This window comes from Pseudophryne corroboree, chromosome 11, assembly GCF_028390025.1.
Source record: "Pseudophryne corroboree isolate aPseCor3 chromosome 11, aPseCor3.hap2, whole genome shotgun sequence".
In the NCBI taxonomy this organism is placed as follows: Eukaryota; Metazoa; Chordata; class Amphibia; order Anura; family Myobatrachidae; genus Pseudophryne; species Pseudophryne corroboree.
The window spans coordinates 77909435-77926952 of record NC_086454.1 but is presented as its reverse complement, the minus strand read 5'-3'; the positions used below and the strand labels follow the sequence as shown (position 1 = coordinate 77926952).

Below are 17518 nucleotides of genomic sequence, written 5' to 3'. Positions count from 1 at the left end.
GGGGGTCTAGCAATCAGAGGCGTAACTAGGGTTTTCGGAGCCCAGGGCAAGATGAAGTGTGCCCCCCCCCCAAAAAAAAAACAACACAAAAAGAAGTATGTGCGCGCGCTGCAAAAAAAATGGGCGTGGCCATGCACCAGAAGGGGTGTGACCACTGAAAATAGGGTGTGCTAACATGACTATCACCTACCCCCTGTGTCGCCTCTCAGCACACTATCACCTACCCCTTGTGTCGTCTCTCAGCACACCTTCATTCAATTTTTGCACAGTACGCATGCAGAGTCCCCTTTTTACACAGTGCCAAATACACAATTGCCCCACAGTGCCAGATACACAGTGCCCCACAGTGTCAGATTCACAGTGACAGATACAGCGCCAGATACAATGCCCCACAGTGCTAGATACAATGCCCCACAGTGCCAGATACACAATTGCCCCACAGTGACAGATACACAGTGCTCCACAGTGCCAGATACACATTGCCCCACAGTGTCAGATCCACAGTGACAGATACAGTGCCCCACAGTGCTAGATACATATTGCCCCACAGTGTCAGATCCAGTGACAGATACAGTGCCCCACAGTGCCAGATACATATTGCCCCACAGTGCCAGATACATATTGCCCCACAGTGCCAGATACAGTGCCCCACAGTGCCAGATACACAGTGCCAGATACATATTGCCCCACAGTGCCAGGTACAGTGCCCCACAGTGCCAGATACATATTGCAGGCAGTGCCAGATACAAGACCCCCCCCCTCCCCTCCCCTCCCCTCCCCTCCCGCTGGCTGCTATCTACTTCGGTCAGGAATCATATCCCCTGTCACCGCTGCTGCTGGCCTCTGCTATGTGAGGGGAGGAGAGTGCAGCGCAGCGCCTCTCCTGCCCCTCAACGCTCCATGAAGTCCGGTCTCCGGCGGCGGCTATCTTAAATGTGGCGCTGGTTCGTTAGCCAATCAGAGCTCGCGAATCGGCAGCCAATCAGGAGCCGGTCCGCAAGCTCTGATTGGCTAACGCTGCCGGAGACCAGACAGAGTCACACTGAAAGCAGTGAGCACATTGAGGGGTAGGAGAGACGCTGCATTTTCCTCCCCTCACATTGCAGCGGGACGGGGGCAGAGCAATAGCGGGGGCGGGTGGGCATGATGCCCTGGCCGCCGCCGGCACCCACCTCTGCTGGGCCTTCCAAGGCGCCCAGGGCACGTGCCCCACTCACCCTGCCTTAGTTACGCCTCTGCTAGCAATTGACAACTGTTGACAAAGTATTAGCAAAATACGCAAAATGAAATCACTGATATTTTCTAGTCATAAGAATAAGATGTAAAATGCCATTTCCATGCTTACTATAAATGTATGCCTGCTGTTAAATGCCACATTCACGCTGGACATCCAGTATCAGAGAGCGGACACTATTGATCTAATGCTGGTCATGCTATATCTGTTGTCCACCTTGGTACTGATTCAGAGCTGTACACAATGCTCACTGTGCATGAGTCAAAGCTGCCCGCACTGCGCACTAGCCACAATTGATTAGAGATGGCGGACGCAGTGAGGTTTTATTCCCAAAGTGAGTGACCGGTAGTGACTATTTGGGTGAGGTAATAGGTGGTGACTACAGAAACGCAGACATGTCGCAACTCATCATCTGGACGTGTCCTAAAAATCCTCTGCAAATCCGTACGCAGTTTGACTGGCAAGACCCAGCGTCTTTGTTGAGATGGACATTCTGAGATACCATAGGGTCTGCTCAGAAGTTCGATGGGCAACCGACGTTGTGTCTTATGTGCGTAAACCTCGGATCTGAGACGCCAGCAGTGGATAAGACAGCGGCTGAGACATTAGCATATTTTGATGCGTCTGAAATCGCAGTTACCAGTGCACCTGTGTGAACCTCTGGACCAGTCACTCATCCATACTGACGGCATATTTACATTTGTCTCACTACTTATGTCACTTTTTATTTGAAGTTTTCATTTTTGGAACATGTATATTTATAGAACTGCGCATCTTACAGACTTTCCTTGTTCTCATTTACATTGAGTGATATATATTTCTTAGAATTTCACTACAGAGGATCTTCTAGTTTCCATCGTCACACAAATAATATTTGAGTCTGGCTAATGATGGTGTCCCAGATCCTGCAGTAAGCTAGGTTCCTCAGTGTACGGTCTTGCTGAGTGAGAACATTGTGGTTCTGGGTCGCACACAGGGTGGCTGTAGGTGCAGGAGTCAGTTTTGCTACCTTACACTAATTCCTGAATCTATTGGGTTAATTGATGGCCCTTTGTGTGTCTGCAAGCTTAGAGCCGGGCCACCCATTGGTTTTATACCAGCCACCGCAATTGTCATCACCCGTACCTGCACTTGCACCAGCTCCGAAATGCAGAAAAAGACAGATGCGGCTAAGTCCTGTATGTCTCAGAATAGGGTGGATATGCGCAGAAAATGCGCAACTTGGCATCTGCAAAATGTGTCCCCGCACGAAGATCCGTCTGAATCGGATCAGTCCCTGTGTGTGGACAACAGGAGCGGATTTAGTTTTGGCACAGAACATAGTGCCTCAATTCAGCCTTACATTCAAATGTTTGAAAAGTCGGTTGGGTATCTGTTTTTCCCTGTCTATTATAGATAGGAAAAAAACAGACACCCAACTGACTTTTCAAACAATTGAATACCCCCCAGTGTGTCTGAAACCTGACTAGGGAGGCCAATCCCGGGCTCTTTTTCAATCGTGGGTATTGGGATTGAAAAAAGGTCAATTTTGAAATTAAAATCTTCAGTGATTTCCCCCCTCCCCTGGACCTGTCCAGCCCACACAAATACGCATCATCCTAGACAGGAGGGTTGGAGGGTTCACTGGCTGCAGATGGCGATGTGTGGTCCGGGAGGTTGGCGTCAGACTGCGCAGCGTGACCTCTGACCTCATGTCACCTCCCACAGTATGCACAGCCGGGGGCAGGGGGAGCTGGGAGGAGGGCTGGCTAATCCCGAAATCCCCGGGATTGAATCACGGCCAATTTGTGGCCTAAATCCCGGGATCCCGCCGATCCCGGGATTGGCCATCATAAACCCAATTATGTCCCTATTATACCTCTATCATGATCCACTCTTATAACTGCTGTAGTTTTTATTTGTGGGAAATGTTATTTCTAGATGCACATTTAAATGTTATATTAAAATAGTCCTGATGTCCCCATAGGTCATGATTACTTTAAGAGACCTGGAGAAGTTGGACTATGTAGTGGTCTCGGCATTACAAAGCTGAAACCATGGAAATAAAAGTAGCGCTGGTCTGTGTTTGTTTCTTTACAGTACAGAAATGTGCCCTTTGTGTATTGCTTGTACTGTATAAGACTCATCATGATCCCAGATGGAGCACCGTTGTATACGGCATATACTGTAACATGCTCCCGTCTCCTGATCCGGGTAGGATGGGTCGGAGCAGTGGACGTGCCATGTGGCAGTTACATTATACCGCTTGTTATCTGGAAGAGTGCGCTCCACCTGCAGTGCCATTACTGTATGAAATCTTTCCACAGGAGATTATGCAATGTTTTTTTTTCTGTGTTTGCAAAACTACAGCATGAATAATAACACAATTATGTTTTACATTTCCTCTCACGTATCACACTTGGTCTGTCACCGTTTTCCAATCCTCTCGGACCCTGCACAGACCGACCTGTCAAAGTCTGAAGCACAGAACACCCTAAATTACTTAAAAGAAGTTCTGTCTGCCATGAGGTCCCAACTCCTTGGCCAGACCATTGCGCAAGACGTATCCACGGCAGGAAGGCAACGGGCTGTCAGAATAAAGGCCTACAGAAATGGCTGCAGCTTCCAGAATGGGAGAGTCATCATTGGTGGATCATTTCCAGAGGTGAGTGCCATAGGGTAAAAGACCAGCTTTATGCTTCGTGTCTTCCCACAACTGCACTGAATTGGTGCAGCGTTCCTCGGTGCAGCGTTCCTCTCAGCTGTCCTGGTTTAGGAGGCACATGAATATACCCCTTGGTGCAGTGTTCCTCTCAGCTCTCCTAATTTTGGAGGGACAGCCCTGTCTTAGGGGAATGTTCTATCAGCCTTGGAGTCAAGACCTTTATATCGATTGTCAGGGTCCATAGGTGGTACAGAGGTCTTTTTAGGGGGTGGGGGCAGGCTGACCAGCTACAGTATAATACCAGACAGAATAGCAATTGATGGTAGTTGCTGATGTCCTGATGTTTTTGGGCCCAGGGAGTAACACAATTTGGCCAAATTCATTGTACGACACTGCAAGGACCTCACAGAGTCAAGGCCTGTAGAAGAGACACATTAGATAAACAAAATGTATACATGTGGCTCATTTACAGTATAAGGAAATCATCAACATAATAAATGTTTGTCAGATTCAAATCTCCATGTTATCTGGCCTTTATCCAGCTGTTGGCCATGTGTACAAAAGAACTGGACCTCCCTCGGCCGGCCTGCAGACTCTATACAGATGATGGGACAGCGATTCTGAAATTGTCCAGCCTGATTGCTTGGGCCGTCAGGGATTTTTTTAAGCAAAACAAGGAGTACATCAGGAAAGAGGAAAATGACACAGCAAACGTCACCGACAGTCAGAAAGGTGAGTGCTGTGCAGGACTCTTGCCTTGTCCACTACACCTACTGAATTACCATTTAAAAATGTCCTGTGATAAATTTATAACATCATTTCAAAGATTGGCTTATAATCACCTATTGCGTCATTCAGAGTTGGACGTTGCAGTTTTTTTTTGGGGGGCACAATTTGCCCTTTTTAGCGTCCTTGCAGAATGCGCAGCTTTTTTTCCAGGCAAGCTGAACTCGCGTCAACCAACAACAAGGAGGTCAGGCCGGGTGGCTGGCGAGTGGTGCAAAAGGACCGGAAGGGCTTGTTCTGGGTGTAGTGGCGGAAAATAGCTTTCAGTAATATATGCACCTGTTTGGATGGAGCTGACACATGGTGATGATGAGTGTTGCAGGGTCTGATTGGCTGAATACATCTAAGACACACCCATTAATGCAAATTTAAGTTAAACTGCTGCCAATGATGTAAAAGGAAAATGGCCGTTTACTGAATACGTGGTTTTAATGTGTTTACTTCTCTGTTTGGGAACGGGAAAGTATATAGTGTTTACAAAAATAATACCATTGTATATTTGGATCTTGGCTGATTAGCATTTCACATACTGTGACTTGGGTACATATTTCCTGCATGCTCCAGACATTTACAGCTAAGTGTATAAATTGCGTACTGTGATTTTTAGTCTTTTGTACTGATAGTGAACCTGTCCCCCCATCGTATTCCTGGCTGATCTGCTCCTGTAACTGAAATGGGGGGAGGGGGGGGGGGGGGGGGGGGCTGCATCTCACATCTACGGCTTACTCAGAATAGCTCGCAAAACGCAACTCTTTGGTATTTCACAATGGAAAGAATGACATACCCATAATGCAGAGGTTCCCAAACTGTGTGCCGTGGCTCCCTGGGGTGCCTCGGGACACTTGCAGGGGTGCCCTGGGTTGGTGGTCCAGGACCAATTCAAATTATTCATGGTCAATATAATAGGCAAAACCAGTGCTGGTGGCTGCCAGTCATAAAATATGTGGCCAAACAGAAGCAAATCTTGTCCCTCACCACACAACTGACCCTAAGGATGACCTATAAACACAATCTACTTAATGTAATATTTCTTTCTAAATTTCTCAATAAGAAATTTTTGGACTAGGGGTGCCGTGAAAAAAATTCTGATATTCTAGGCCGCCGTGATTCAAAAAAGTTTGGAAACCACTGCCATAATGGGTTCAGGGTGTGCGGTGCATACAGGCTTATGAGTCACAGGGCACCTGTGCTGCCCACCCTGCACACGGTTGCGCTGTTTGGCCTAGTGGTGCCATGTTTCTGGTTATTTCTATGACACTATGGCACCTGCTCTGTATTTCTGCAGAACTCACAGGAAATCTGGGACATGCACAGAATGTAGCTGAGCCTCTGGCACCGTCACCTCGTGCACGTGTTCCGGATATTCAGGGAGAGGGGCTGGAACGTTTGCACATGTCTCTTTCATGCCTTAAAACCCCATCTAAGAGGAAGCTATCAACTTTCATAGCCACCATTCCACCGAGATTCTTAAGTGTCACGTACCCATATACTGCACACACAAGTACCACATATATGTATTTTGTAGAGATGAGCGCCGGAAATTTTTCGGGTTTTGTGTTTTGGTTTTGGGTTCGGTTCCGCGGCCGTGTTTTGGGTTCGACCGCGTTTTGGCAAAACCTCACCGAATTTTTTTTGTCGGATTCGGGTGTGTTTTGGATTCGGGTGTTTTTTTAAAAAACCCCTAAAAAACAGCTTAAATCATAGAATTTGGGGGTAATTTTGATCCCAAAGTATTATTAACCTCAAAAAACATAATTTACACTCATTTTCAGCCTATTCTGAACACATCACACCTCACAATATTATTTTTAGTCCTAAAATTTGCACCGAGGTCGCTGTGTGAGTAAGATAAGCGACCCTAGTGGCCGACACAAACACCGGGCCCATCTAGGAGTGGCACTGCAGTGTCACGCAGGATGGCCCTTCCAAAAAACCCTCCCCAAACAGCACATGACGCAAAGAAAAAAAGAGGCGCAATGAGGTAGCTGACTGTGTGAGTAAGATTAGCGACCCTAGTGGCCGACACAAACACCGGGCACATCTAGGAGTGGCACTGCAGTGTCACGCAGGATGTCCCTTCCAAAAAACCCTCCCCAAACAGCACATGACGCAAAGAAAAAAAGAGGCGCAATGAGGTAGCTGTGTGAGTAAGATTAGCGACCCTAGTGGCCGACACAAACACCGGGCCCATCTAGGAGTGGCACTGCAGTGTCACGCAGGATGTCCCTTCCAAAAAACCCTCCCCAATCAGCACATGATGCAAAGAAAAAGAAAAGAAAAAAGAGGTGCAAGATGGAATTATCCTTGGGCCCTCCCACCCACCCTTATGTTGTATAAACAAAACAGGACATGCACACTTTAACCAACCCATCATTTCAGTGACAGGGTCTGCCACACGACTGTGACTGATATGACGGGTTGGTTTGGACCCCCCCCAAAAAAGAAGCAATTAATCTCTCCTTGCACAAACTGGCTCTACAGAGGCAAGATGTCCACCTCATCTTCACCCTCCGATATATCACCGTGTACATCCCCCTCCTCACAGATTATCAATTCGTCCCCACTGGAATCCACCATCTCAGCTCCCTGTGTACTTTGTGGAGGCAATTGCTGCTGGTCAATGTCTCCGCGGAGGAATTGATTATAATTCATTTTAATGAACATCATCTTCTCCACATTTTCTGGATGTAACCTCGTACGCCGATTGCTGACAAGGTGAGCGGCGGCACTAAACACTCTTTCGGAGTACACACTTGTGGGAGGGCAACTTAGGTAGAATAAAGCCAGTTTGTGCAAGGGCCTCCAAATTGCCTCTTTTTCCTGCCAGTATAAGTACGGACTGTGTGACGTGCCTACTTGGATGCGGTCACTCATATAATCCTCCACCATTCTATCAATGTTGAGAGAATCATATGCAGTGACAGTAGACGACATGTCCGTAATCGTTGTCAGGTCCTTCAGTCCGGACCAGATGTCAGCATCAGCAGTCGCTCCAGACTGCCCTGCATCACCGCCAGCGGGTGGGCTCGGAATTCTGAGCCTTTTCCTCGCACCCCCAGTTGCGGGAGAATGTGAAGGAGGAGATGTTGACAGGTCGCGTTCCGCTTGACTTGACAATTTTGTCACCAGCAGGTCTTTCAACCCCAGCAGACCTGTGTCTGCCGGAAAGAGAGATCCAAGGTAGGCTTTAAATCTAGGATCGAGCACGGTGGCCAAAATGTAGTGCTCTGATTTCAACAGATTGACCACCCGTGAATCCTTGTTAAGCGAATTAAGGGCTGCATCCACAAGTCCCACATGCCTAGCGGAATCGCTCCGTGTTAGCTCCTTCTTCAATGCCTCCAGCTTCTTCTGCAAAAGCCTGATGAGGGGAATGACCTGACTCAGGCTGGCAGTGTCTGAACTGACTTCACGTGTGGCAAGTTCAAAGGGCATCAGAACCTTGCACAACGTTGAAATCATTCTCCACTGCACTTGAGACAGGTGCATTCCATCTCCTATATCGTGCTCAATTGTATAGGCTTGAATGGCCTTTTGCTGCTCCTCCAACCTCTGAAGCATATAGAGGGTTGAATTCCACCTCGTTACCACTTCTTGCTTCAGATGATGGCAGGGCAGGTTCAGTAGTTTTTGGTGGTGCTCCAGTCTTCTGTACGTGGTGCCTGTACGCCGAAAGTGTCCCGCAATTTTTCTGGCCACCGACAGCATCTCTTGCACGCCCCTGTCGTTTTTAAAAAAATTCTGCACCACCAAATTCAAGGTATGTGCAAAACATGGGACGTGCTGGAATTTGCCCATATTTAATGCACACACAATATTGCTGGCGTTGTCCGATGCCACAAATCCACAGGAGAGTCCAATTGGGGTAAGCCATTCCGCGATGATCTTCCTCAGTTGCCGTAAGAGGTTTTCAGCTGTGTGCGTATTCTGGAAAGCGGTGATACAAAGCGTAGCCTGCCTAGGAAAGAGTTGGCGTTTGCGAGATGCTGCTACTGGTGCCGCCGCTGCTGTTCTTGCGGCGGGAGTCCATACATCTACCCAGTGGGCTGTCACAGTCATATAGTCCTGACCCTGCCCTGCTCCACTTGTCCACATGTCCGTGGTTAAGTGGACATTGGGTACAACTGCATTTTTTAGGACACTGGTGAGTCTTTTTCTGACGTCCGTGTACATTCTCGGTATCGCCTGCCTAGAGAAGTGGAACCTAGATGGTATTTGGTAACGGGGGCACACTGCCTCAATAAATTGTCTAGTTCCCTGTGAACTAACGGCGGATACCGGACGCACGTCTAACACCAACATAGTTGTCAAGGACTCAGTTATCCGCTTTGCAGTAGGATGACTGCTGTGATATTTCATCTTCCTCGCAAAGGACTGTTGAACAGTCAATTGCTTACTGGAAGTAGTACAAGTGGGCTTACGACTTCCCCTCTGGGATGACCATCGACTCCCAGCGGCAACAACAGCAGCGCCAGCAGCAGTAGGCGTTACACGCAAGGATGCATCGGAGGAATCCCAGGCAGGAGAGGACTCGTCAGACTTGCCAGTGACATGGCCTGCAGGACTATTGGCATTCCTGGGGAAGGAGGAAATTGACACTGAGGGAGTTGGTGGGGTGGTTTGCGTGAGCTTGGTTACAAGAGGAAGGGATTTACTGGTCAGTGGACTGCTTCCGCTGTCACCCAAAGTTTTTGAACTTGTCACTGACTTATTATGAATGCGCTGCAGGTGACGTATAAGGGAGGATGTTCCGAGGTGGTTAACGTCCTTACCCCTACTTATTACAGCTTGACAAAGGGAACACACGGCTTGACACCTGTTGTCCGCATTTCTGGTGAAATACCTCCACACCGAAGAGCTGATTTTTTTGGTATTTTCACCTGGCATGTCAACGGCCATATTCCTCCCACGGACAACAGGTGTCTCCCCGGGTGCCTGACTTAAACAAACCACCTCACCATCAGAATCCTCCTGGTCAATTTCCTCCCCAGCGCCAGCAACACCCATATCCTCCTCATCCTGGTGTACTTCAACACTGACATCTTCAATCTGACTATCAGGAACTGGACTGCGGGTGCTCCTTCCAGCACTTGCAGGGGGCATGCAAATAGTGGAAGGCGCATGCTCTTCACGTCCAGTGTTGGGAAGGTCAGGCATCGCAAACGACACAATTGGACTCTCCTTGTGGATTTGGGATTTCAAAGAACGCACAGTTCTTTGCGGTGCTTTTGCCAGCTTGAGTCTTTTCAGTTTTCTAGCGAGAGGCTGAGTGCTTCCATCCTCATGTGAAGCTGAACCACTAGCCATGAACATAGGCCAGGGCCTCAGCCGTTCCTTGCCACTCCGTGTGGTAAATGGCATATTGGCAAGTTTACGCTTCTCCTCCGACAATTTTATTTTAGGTTTTGGAGTCCTTTTTTTTCTGATATTTGGTGTTTTGGATTTGACATGCTCTGTACTATGACATTGGGCATCGGCCTTGGCAGACGACGTTGCTGGCATTTCATCGTCTCGGCCATGACTAGTGGCAGCAGCTTCAGCACGAGGTGGAAGTGGATCTTGATCTTTCCCTAATTTTGGAACCTCAACTTTTTTGTTCTCCATATTTTATAGGCAGAACTAAAAGGCACCTCAGGTAAACAATGGAGATGGATGGATTGGATACTAGTATACAATTATGGACGGACTGCCACGGTTAGGTGGTATAAAAAAACCACGGTTAGGTGGTATATATTATAATAATAATACAATTATGGATGGACGGACTGCCTGCCGACTGCCGACACAGAGGTAGCCACAGCCGTGAACTACCGCACTGTACACTGGTTGATAAAGAGATAGTAGTATACTCGTAACAACTAGTATGACACTATGACGACGGTATAAAGAATGAAAAAAAAACCACGGTTAGGTGGTATATATTATAATAATAATACAATTATGGATGGACGGACTGCCTGCCGACTGCCGACACAGAGGTAGCCACAGCCGTGAACTACCGCACTGTACACTGGTTGATAAAGAGATAGTAGTATACTCGTAACAACTAGTATGACACTATGACGACGGTATAAAGAATGAAAAAAAAACCACGGTTAGGTGGTATATATTATAATAATAATACAATTATGGATGGACGGACTGCCTGCCGACTGCCGACACAGAGGTAGCCACAGCCGTGAACTACCGCACTGTACACTGGTTGATAAAGAGATAGTAGTATACTCGTAACAACTAGTATGACACTATGACGACGGTATAAAGAATGAAAAAAAAACCACGGTTAGGTGGTATATATTATAATAATAATACAATTATGGATGGACGGACTGCCTGCCGACTGCCGACACAGAGGTAGCCACAGCCGTGAACTACCGCACTGTACACTGGTTGATAAAGAGATAGTAGTATACTCGTAACAACTAGTATGACACTATGACGACGGTATAAAGAATGCAAAAAAAACCACAGTTAGGTGGTATATATTATAATAATAATACAATTATGGATGGACGGACTGCCTGCCGACTGCCGACACAGAGGTAGCCACAGCCGTGAACTACCGCACTGTACACTGGTTGATAAAGAGATAGTAGTATACTCGTAACAACTAGTATGACACTATGACGGTATAAAGAATGAAAAAAAAACCACGGTTAGGTGGTATATATTATAATAATAATACAATTATGGATGGACGGACTGCCTGCCGACTGCCGACACAGAGGTAGCCACAGCCGTGAACTACCGCACTGTACACTGGTTGATAAAGAGATAGTAGTATACTCGTAACAATTAGGATGACACTATGACGGTATAAAGAATGAAAAAAAAACCACGGTTAGGTGGTAGGTATATAATAATAAATAATACAATTCTGGTCGGACGGACTGCCTGCCGTGTGCCGACACAGAGGTAGCCACAGCCGTGAACTACCGCACTGTACACTGGTTGATAAAGAGATAGTAGTATACTCGTAACAATTAGGATGACACTATGACGGTATAAAGAATGAAAAAAAAACCACGGTTAGGTGGTAGGTATATAATAATAAATAATACAATTCTGGTCGGACGGACTGCCTGCCGTGTGCCGACACAGAGGTAGCCACAGCCGTGAACTACCGCACTGTACACTGGTTGATAAAGAGATAGTAGTATACTCGTAACAATTAGGATGACACTATGACGGTATAAAGAATGAAAAAAAAACCACGGTTAGGTGGTAGGTATATAATAATAAATAATACAATTCTGGTCGGACGGACTGCCTGCCGTGTGCCGACACAGAGGTAGCCACAGCCGTGAACTACCGCACTGTACACTGGTTGATAAAGAGATAGTAGTATACTCGTAACAATTAGGATGACACTATGACGGTATAAAGAATGAAAAAAAAACCACGGTTAGGTGGTAGGTATATAATAATAAATAATACAATTCTGGTCGGACGGACTGCCTGCCGTGTGCCGACACAGAGGTAGCCACAGCCGTGAACTACCGCACTGTACACTGGTTGATAAAGAGATAGTAGTATACTCGTAACAATTAGGATGACACTATGACGGTATAAAGAATGAAAAAAAAACCACGGTTAGGTGGTAGGTATATAATAATAAATAATACAATTCTGGTCGGACGGACTGCCTGCCGTGTGCCGACACAGAGGTAGCCACAGCCGTGAACTACCGCACTGTACTGTGTCTGCTGCTAATATAGACTGGTTGATATTTAAAGAGATATTAGTAGTATACAACAATACTATACTGGTGGTCAGGCACTGGTCACCACTCCTGCAGCAAAAGTGTGCACTGTTAATTAATATAATTGTACTCCTGGCTCCTGCTAACAACCTGCAGTGCTCCCCAGTCTCCCCCACAATTAATTATAAGCTTTTAATTTATACATTGATGACTGTGCAGCACACTGGGCTGAGCTGAGTGCACACAGACTGAGTCACACTGTGTGACTGACTGTGCTGTGTATCGTTTTTTTTTTCAGGCAGAGAACGGATATAGCAGAGAGAAGTGAACGGATATATTATATTAAATAAAAGTTAACTAGCAACTGCACTGGTCACTGACTGTGGTAAACTAACTCTGTCTGCGACTCTGCACAATCTCTCTCTATCTAATCTATCTATCTCTATTCTAATGGAGAGGACGCCAGACACGTCCTCTCCCTATCAATCTCAATGCACGAGTGAAAATGGCGGCGACGCGCGGCTCCTTATATAGAATCCGAGTCTCGCGATAGAATCCGAGCCTCGCGAGAATCCGACAGCGTCATGATGACGTTCGGGCGCGCTCGGGTTAACCGAGCAAGGCGGGAAGATCCGAGTCGCTCGGACCCGTGGAAAAAAAAGTGAAGTTCGTGCGGGTTCGGATTCAAAGAAACCGAACCCGCTCATCTCTAGTATTTTGTCCTGCAGTTTTTAAAACTTAAACTATTTTTGTTGTTTTTGTAGTTCTTTTTGTCATAAATAAGCACTTGCTATTTCTTATCGTGAATTGTCATATGGACAAATGATTTTCTATATCAACTTTATAGACGTGCAGACCTTGAATGAGACGCCAGTAACAACGCCGTCTCATTCAGAAGACCTCACTGTGGATGAGTATTTGCTTTGCTATATTCTGCGGCATCCTATTGAAGTCTGGGTGTCCTGCGGGGAACCGTTCCTGCTGCTGAAAGGTTCGGTCAATGTTTTCAATGTACACATAATTAATGTTCCGTATATATTTTGGGGGGTTATAAAATTATGTGTATTTAAGTATTATTATTTGTTATATAGTATAACTCTGAAAGGGGTCCTCCACCTAAAGCATAACAGTTAGGTATGATCTGCCTGTAGTGTACATTGCTACTCTTTGTGTTAGCCTGTAACGTACAGTGCAGGTACCTGTACATTGTCATTTTGGTCATAATTGAATGATTTGTTTGAAATTTTCATTGGACTCATTCATGGTGTTCCATCCGGAGCTACATTGTTAAATTAAAGATCCATACACACGGAGCGATATAGCTGAGCGATGTTGACTATATAGTCAAAATCGCTCACAAAGTTAGTGCATATCGCTCTGTGTGTACACAGCCAGCGATAGCGATGTGCGTCCCCGCCGGGTCGCTATCGCTGCCAAAAATAAGACTGTGCAGGCAAGTCAATTATGGCTAGGTCGCTGGAAAAGAAAAAGCATCCCCTTGCTTAAAAGAGTTAGCCAAAATCTCCCATAGCCAAAATCGCTGGTAAAGTTAGTCAAAATCTCCTACTGCCAGTTCAAGGGAAAATGCTCATTCAAAATCTCTCATAGTTAAAAATAGGATTCTAATACCTACCGGTAAATCCTTTTCTCCTAGTCCGTAGAGGATGCTGGGATCCACTTCAGTACCATGGGGTATAGACGGTTCCGCAGGAGCTATGGGCACTCTAAGACCTTTCAAAGGGTGTGAACTGGCTCCTCCCTCTATGCCCCTCCTCCAGACCTCAGTTATAGGAACTGTGCCCAGGGAGACGGACATTTCGAGGAAAGGATTTACTTTATACCAATGGTGAGATTCATACCAGCTCACACCTCAACCATGCCGCACAACATGGCATTCAACATAACACACGCCAACAGGCATGAACCATTTACAGCAACATGCTGAAAACAAATATAACACAACTTGTGTAACTCTAATGAACAAAAAACTGCAGGTAGATTACGCACTGGGTCGGGTGCCCAGCATTCTCTACGGACCAGGAGAAAAGTATTTACCGGTAGGTATTAAAATCCTATTTTCTCATACGTCCTAGAGGATGCTGGGGTCCACTTCAGTACCATGGGGTTATACCAAAGCTCCAGTACGGGCGGGAGAGTGTGGATGACCCTGCAGCACCGATTGACCAAACTTGAGGTCCTCATCGGCCAAAATATCAAACTTATAAAATTTAGCAAATGTGTTTGACCCTGGCCAAGTAGCTGCTCGGCAAAGTTGTAAAGCCGAGACGCCCCGGGCAGCCGCCCAGGATGAGCCCACTTTCCTAGTAGAATGGGCCTTCATCGACTTCGGTACCGGCAAGCCTGCCGTAGAATGAGCATGCTGAATTGTCCCTCTGATCCAGCGTGCAATAGTCTGCTTAGAATCAGGACACCCAATCTTGCTGGGAGCATACAGGACAAACAGAGCCTCTGTTTTCCGTAACCGAGCTGTTCTTGCGACATAAATCTTCAAAGCTCTAACCACATCTAGAGACTGTGACTCAGTGAAAGTGTCAGTAGCTACTGGCACCACAATAGGTTGGTTTATGTGGAAGGACGAAACCACCTTTGGAAGAAATTGTTAACGAGTTCTTAACTCTGCCCTATCTTCATGGAAGATCAGGTAAGGGCTCTTGTGAGACAAGGCCCCAAACTCAGACACCAGCCTTGCGGATGCCAAGGCCAAAAACATCACCACTTTCCAAGTGAGAAACTTCAATTCTATCTCCTGCAGAGGTTCAAACCAATCTGATTGAAGGAACTGCAACACCACATTAAGGTCCCATGGTGCCACCGGAAGCACAAGTGGAGGCTGGATGTGCAGAACCCCTTTCACGAACGTCTGCACTTCTGGAAAGGAGGCCAATTGTTTTTGAAAGAAAACTGATAAGGCCGAAATCTGTTCCTTGATTGACCCCAATCTAAGGCCCGCATCCACACCAGCCTGCAGAAAATGGAGAAAATGTCCCAACTCAAACTCTTCCATAGGAGCCTTCTTGGATTCACACCAAGACACATATTTTTTCCATATACGGTGGTAATGTTTAGACGATACTCCTATCCTGGCCTGAATAAGAGTGGTGATGACTTCCTTGGGAATACCCTTTCGGGCTAGGATCCGACACTCAACAGCCATGCCATCAAACGTAGCCGCGGTAAGTCTTGATACACACACGGCCCCTGCTGTAGTAGGTCCTCTCGATGAGGAAGAGGCCGAGGATCTTCTATGAGCAACTCCTGAAGATCTGGATACCAAGCCCTCCTTGGCCACTCTGGGGCAATGAAGATTGCTCGAACTCTTGTTCTTCTTCTTATTTTGAGAACTTTTGGAATCAGTGGAAGTGGAGGGAAAACATATACCGACCGAAACACCCACTGGGTCACCAGTGCATCCACTGCTATTGCTTGAGGGGCTCTCGACTTGGAACAATATCTCTGAATCTTCTTGTTTAGACGAGATGCCATGATGTCTACTTGAGGAACTCCCCAAAGACTTGTCACCTCTGCAAAGACTTCTTGGTGGAGGCCCCACTCTCCTGGATGGAGATCGTGTCTGCTGAGGAAGTCTGCTTCCCAGTTGTCCACTCCCGGAATGAAAATTGCTGACAGAACTCTTACATGTCTTTCTGCCCAGAGGAGAATCCTTGTCACCTCTGCCATTGCCGCTCTGCTTTTCGTTCCGCCTTGCCTGTTTATGTACGCGACTGCTGTTACATTGTCCGACTGGATCTGCATGGGATGATCTTGAAGAAGATGTACCGCTTGTAGAAGGCCGTTGTAAATGGCTCTCAATTCCATAACGTTTATGTGAAGGCAGGCTTCCTGACTTGACCATTTTCCTTGGAAGCTTTTCCCCTTTGTGACAGCTCCCCAACCTCGGAGACTTGCATCCGTGGTTATTAGGACCCAGTCGTGAATCCCAAACCTGCGTCCCTCTAGTAGGTGAGAACTGTGTAGCCACCACAGGAGCGAAATCCTGGCTTTGGGGGACAGAAATATTTTCCGGTGCATATGTAGGTTGGATCCGGACCACTTGTCCAACAGGTCCCACTGGAATACTCTGGCATGAAATCGGCCAAACTGTATGGCCTCGTAGGCCGCTACCATTTTCCCCAACAACCGAATGCATTGATGGATCGACACGCTTGTTGGTTTCAATATTTGTTTGACCATTTTCTGGATTTTCAGAGCCTTTTCCACTGGAAGAAATACTCTCCGTACTTCTGTGTCCAGAATCATCCCTAAAAAGGACAATCTTGTCATTAGTTCCAACTGCGACTTTGGAAAATTCATGATCCAAACGTGTTGTTGGAGTATTGACAGGGAGAGTGCGATGTTCTGCACCAACTGTTCCCTGGATCTCGCTTTTATCAGGAGATCGTCCAGATAAGGAATTATTATATTGACTCCTTTTTGACGAAGGAGGACCATCATCTCCGCCATCACCTTTGTGAATACCCTCGGTGCCGCGGAGAGTCCGAACGGCAACGTCTGGAACATAGGTGTGCGCAGGGGGGGTGCCTGGTGCGCACAGGCACCCCCTAATGTCTGGCACGCCGATATCACATGCCTGATGCAGCGATTGCCGAGCAGGCTGATTACTGTCCCCTCTGTGCTGCACCCTGTCAGGACTGCATTACTGACCGGACGCCTGGGTTAATCAAGGGTGCCACTGCCACCGGCTTTCAAACTCCCGGCTCCACCTCCATGTACAAAAACAGCGTGATGTGACGTGATTACATCATGCTGCTCGCACGCCCACCTCTTTCCTTCTATGCTATGCCAACACCAGCCACTGATGAGGAGCAGCATGCAGCCAGCGTTCCTCTTAGAAAGACAAATTCAATACTGGCAGGCGGTCGGCAGCAACATTGACACGTCACTCGTTTTTCCAGCAGCAGCAGTACTAGTCTGCGACTGTCAGTGTCAGTGACTGACTTGTAAGTAAGCTGCTGCAGCTTGCAGGGGAAAGAGAGGGGCAGCCAGACCAGGCTGAGGAGGAGCAGTATAATTGCAGTGAGTGCCATCAGGGGTGTTTGTTTGGTGCACACCACAACATCTGACAATGTATCTGCTTTATTAGGATTGCTACCGAGGTGGATATTTTATATGC

The 17518-nt window shown here is 47.0% G+C and overlaps 1 protein-coding gene and 1 long non-coding RNA gene across 11 annotated transcripts in view; one reads left to right on the top strand and one right to left on the bottom strand.

The window, feature by feature from the left end:
- The window catches only part of DCDC1 (doublecortin domain containing 1), a 962215-nt gene that overhangs the window by 882471 nt on the left and 62226 nt on the right, over nt 1-17518 (top strand). For 9 of the 10 annotated variants that reach the window (XM_063944440.1, XM_063944436.1, XM_063944437.1 and 6 more), the window contains 3 exons: nt 3675-3878; nt 4421-4610; nt 13214-13357. In XM_063944440.1, the coding sequence (XP_063800510.1) occupies nt 3675-3878; nt 4421-4610; nt 13214-13357 (538 nt within the window). The remainder of the gene's footprint in view (nt 1-3674; nt 3879-4420; nt 4611-13213; nt 13358-17518) is intronic. The other variant, XM_063944442.1, reaches the window with a different exon arrangement.
- The window catches only part of LOC134968888 (uncharacterized), a 125825-nt gene that overhangs the window by 57023 nt on the left and 51284 nt on the right, over nt 1-17518 (bottom strand). The gene's annotated exons all lie outside the window — the stretch shown is intronic.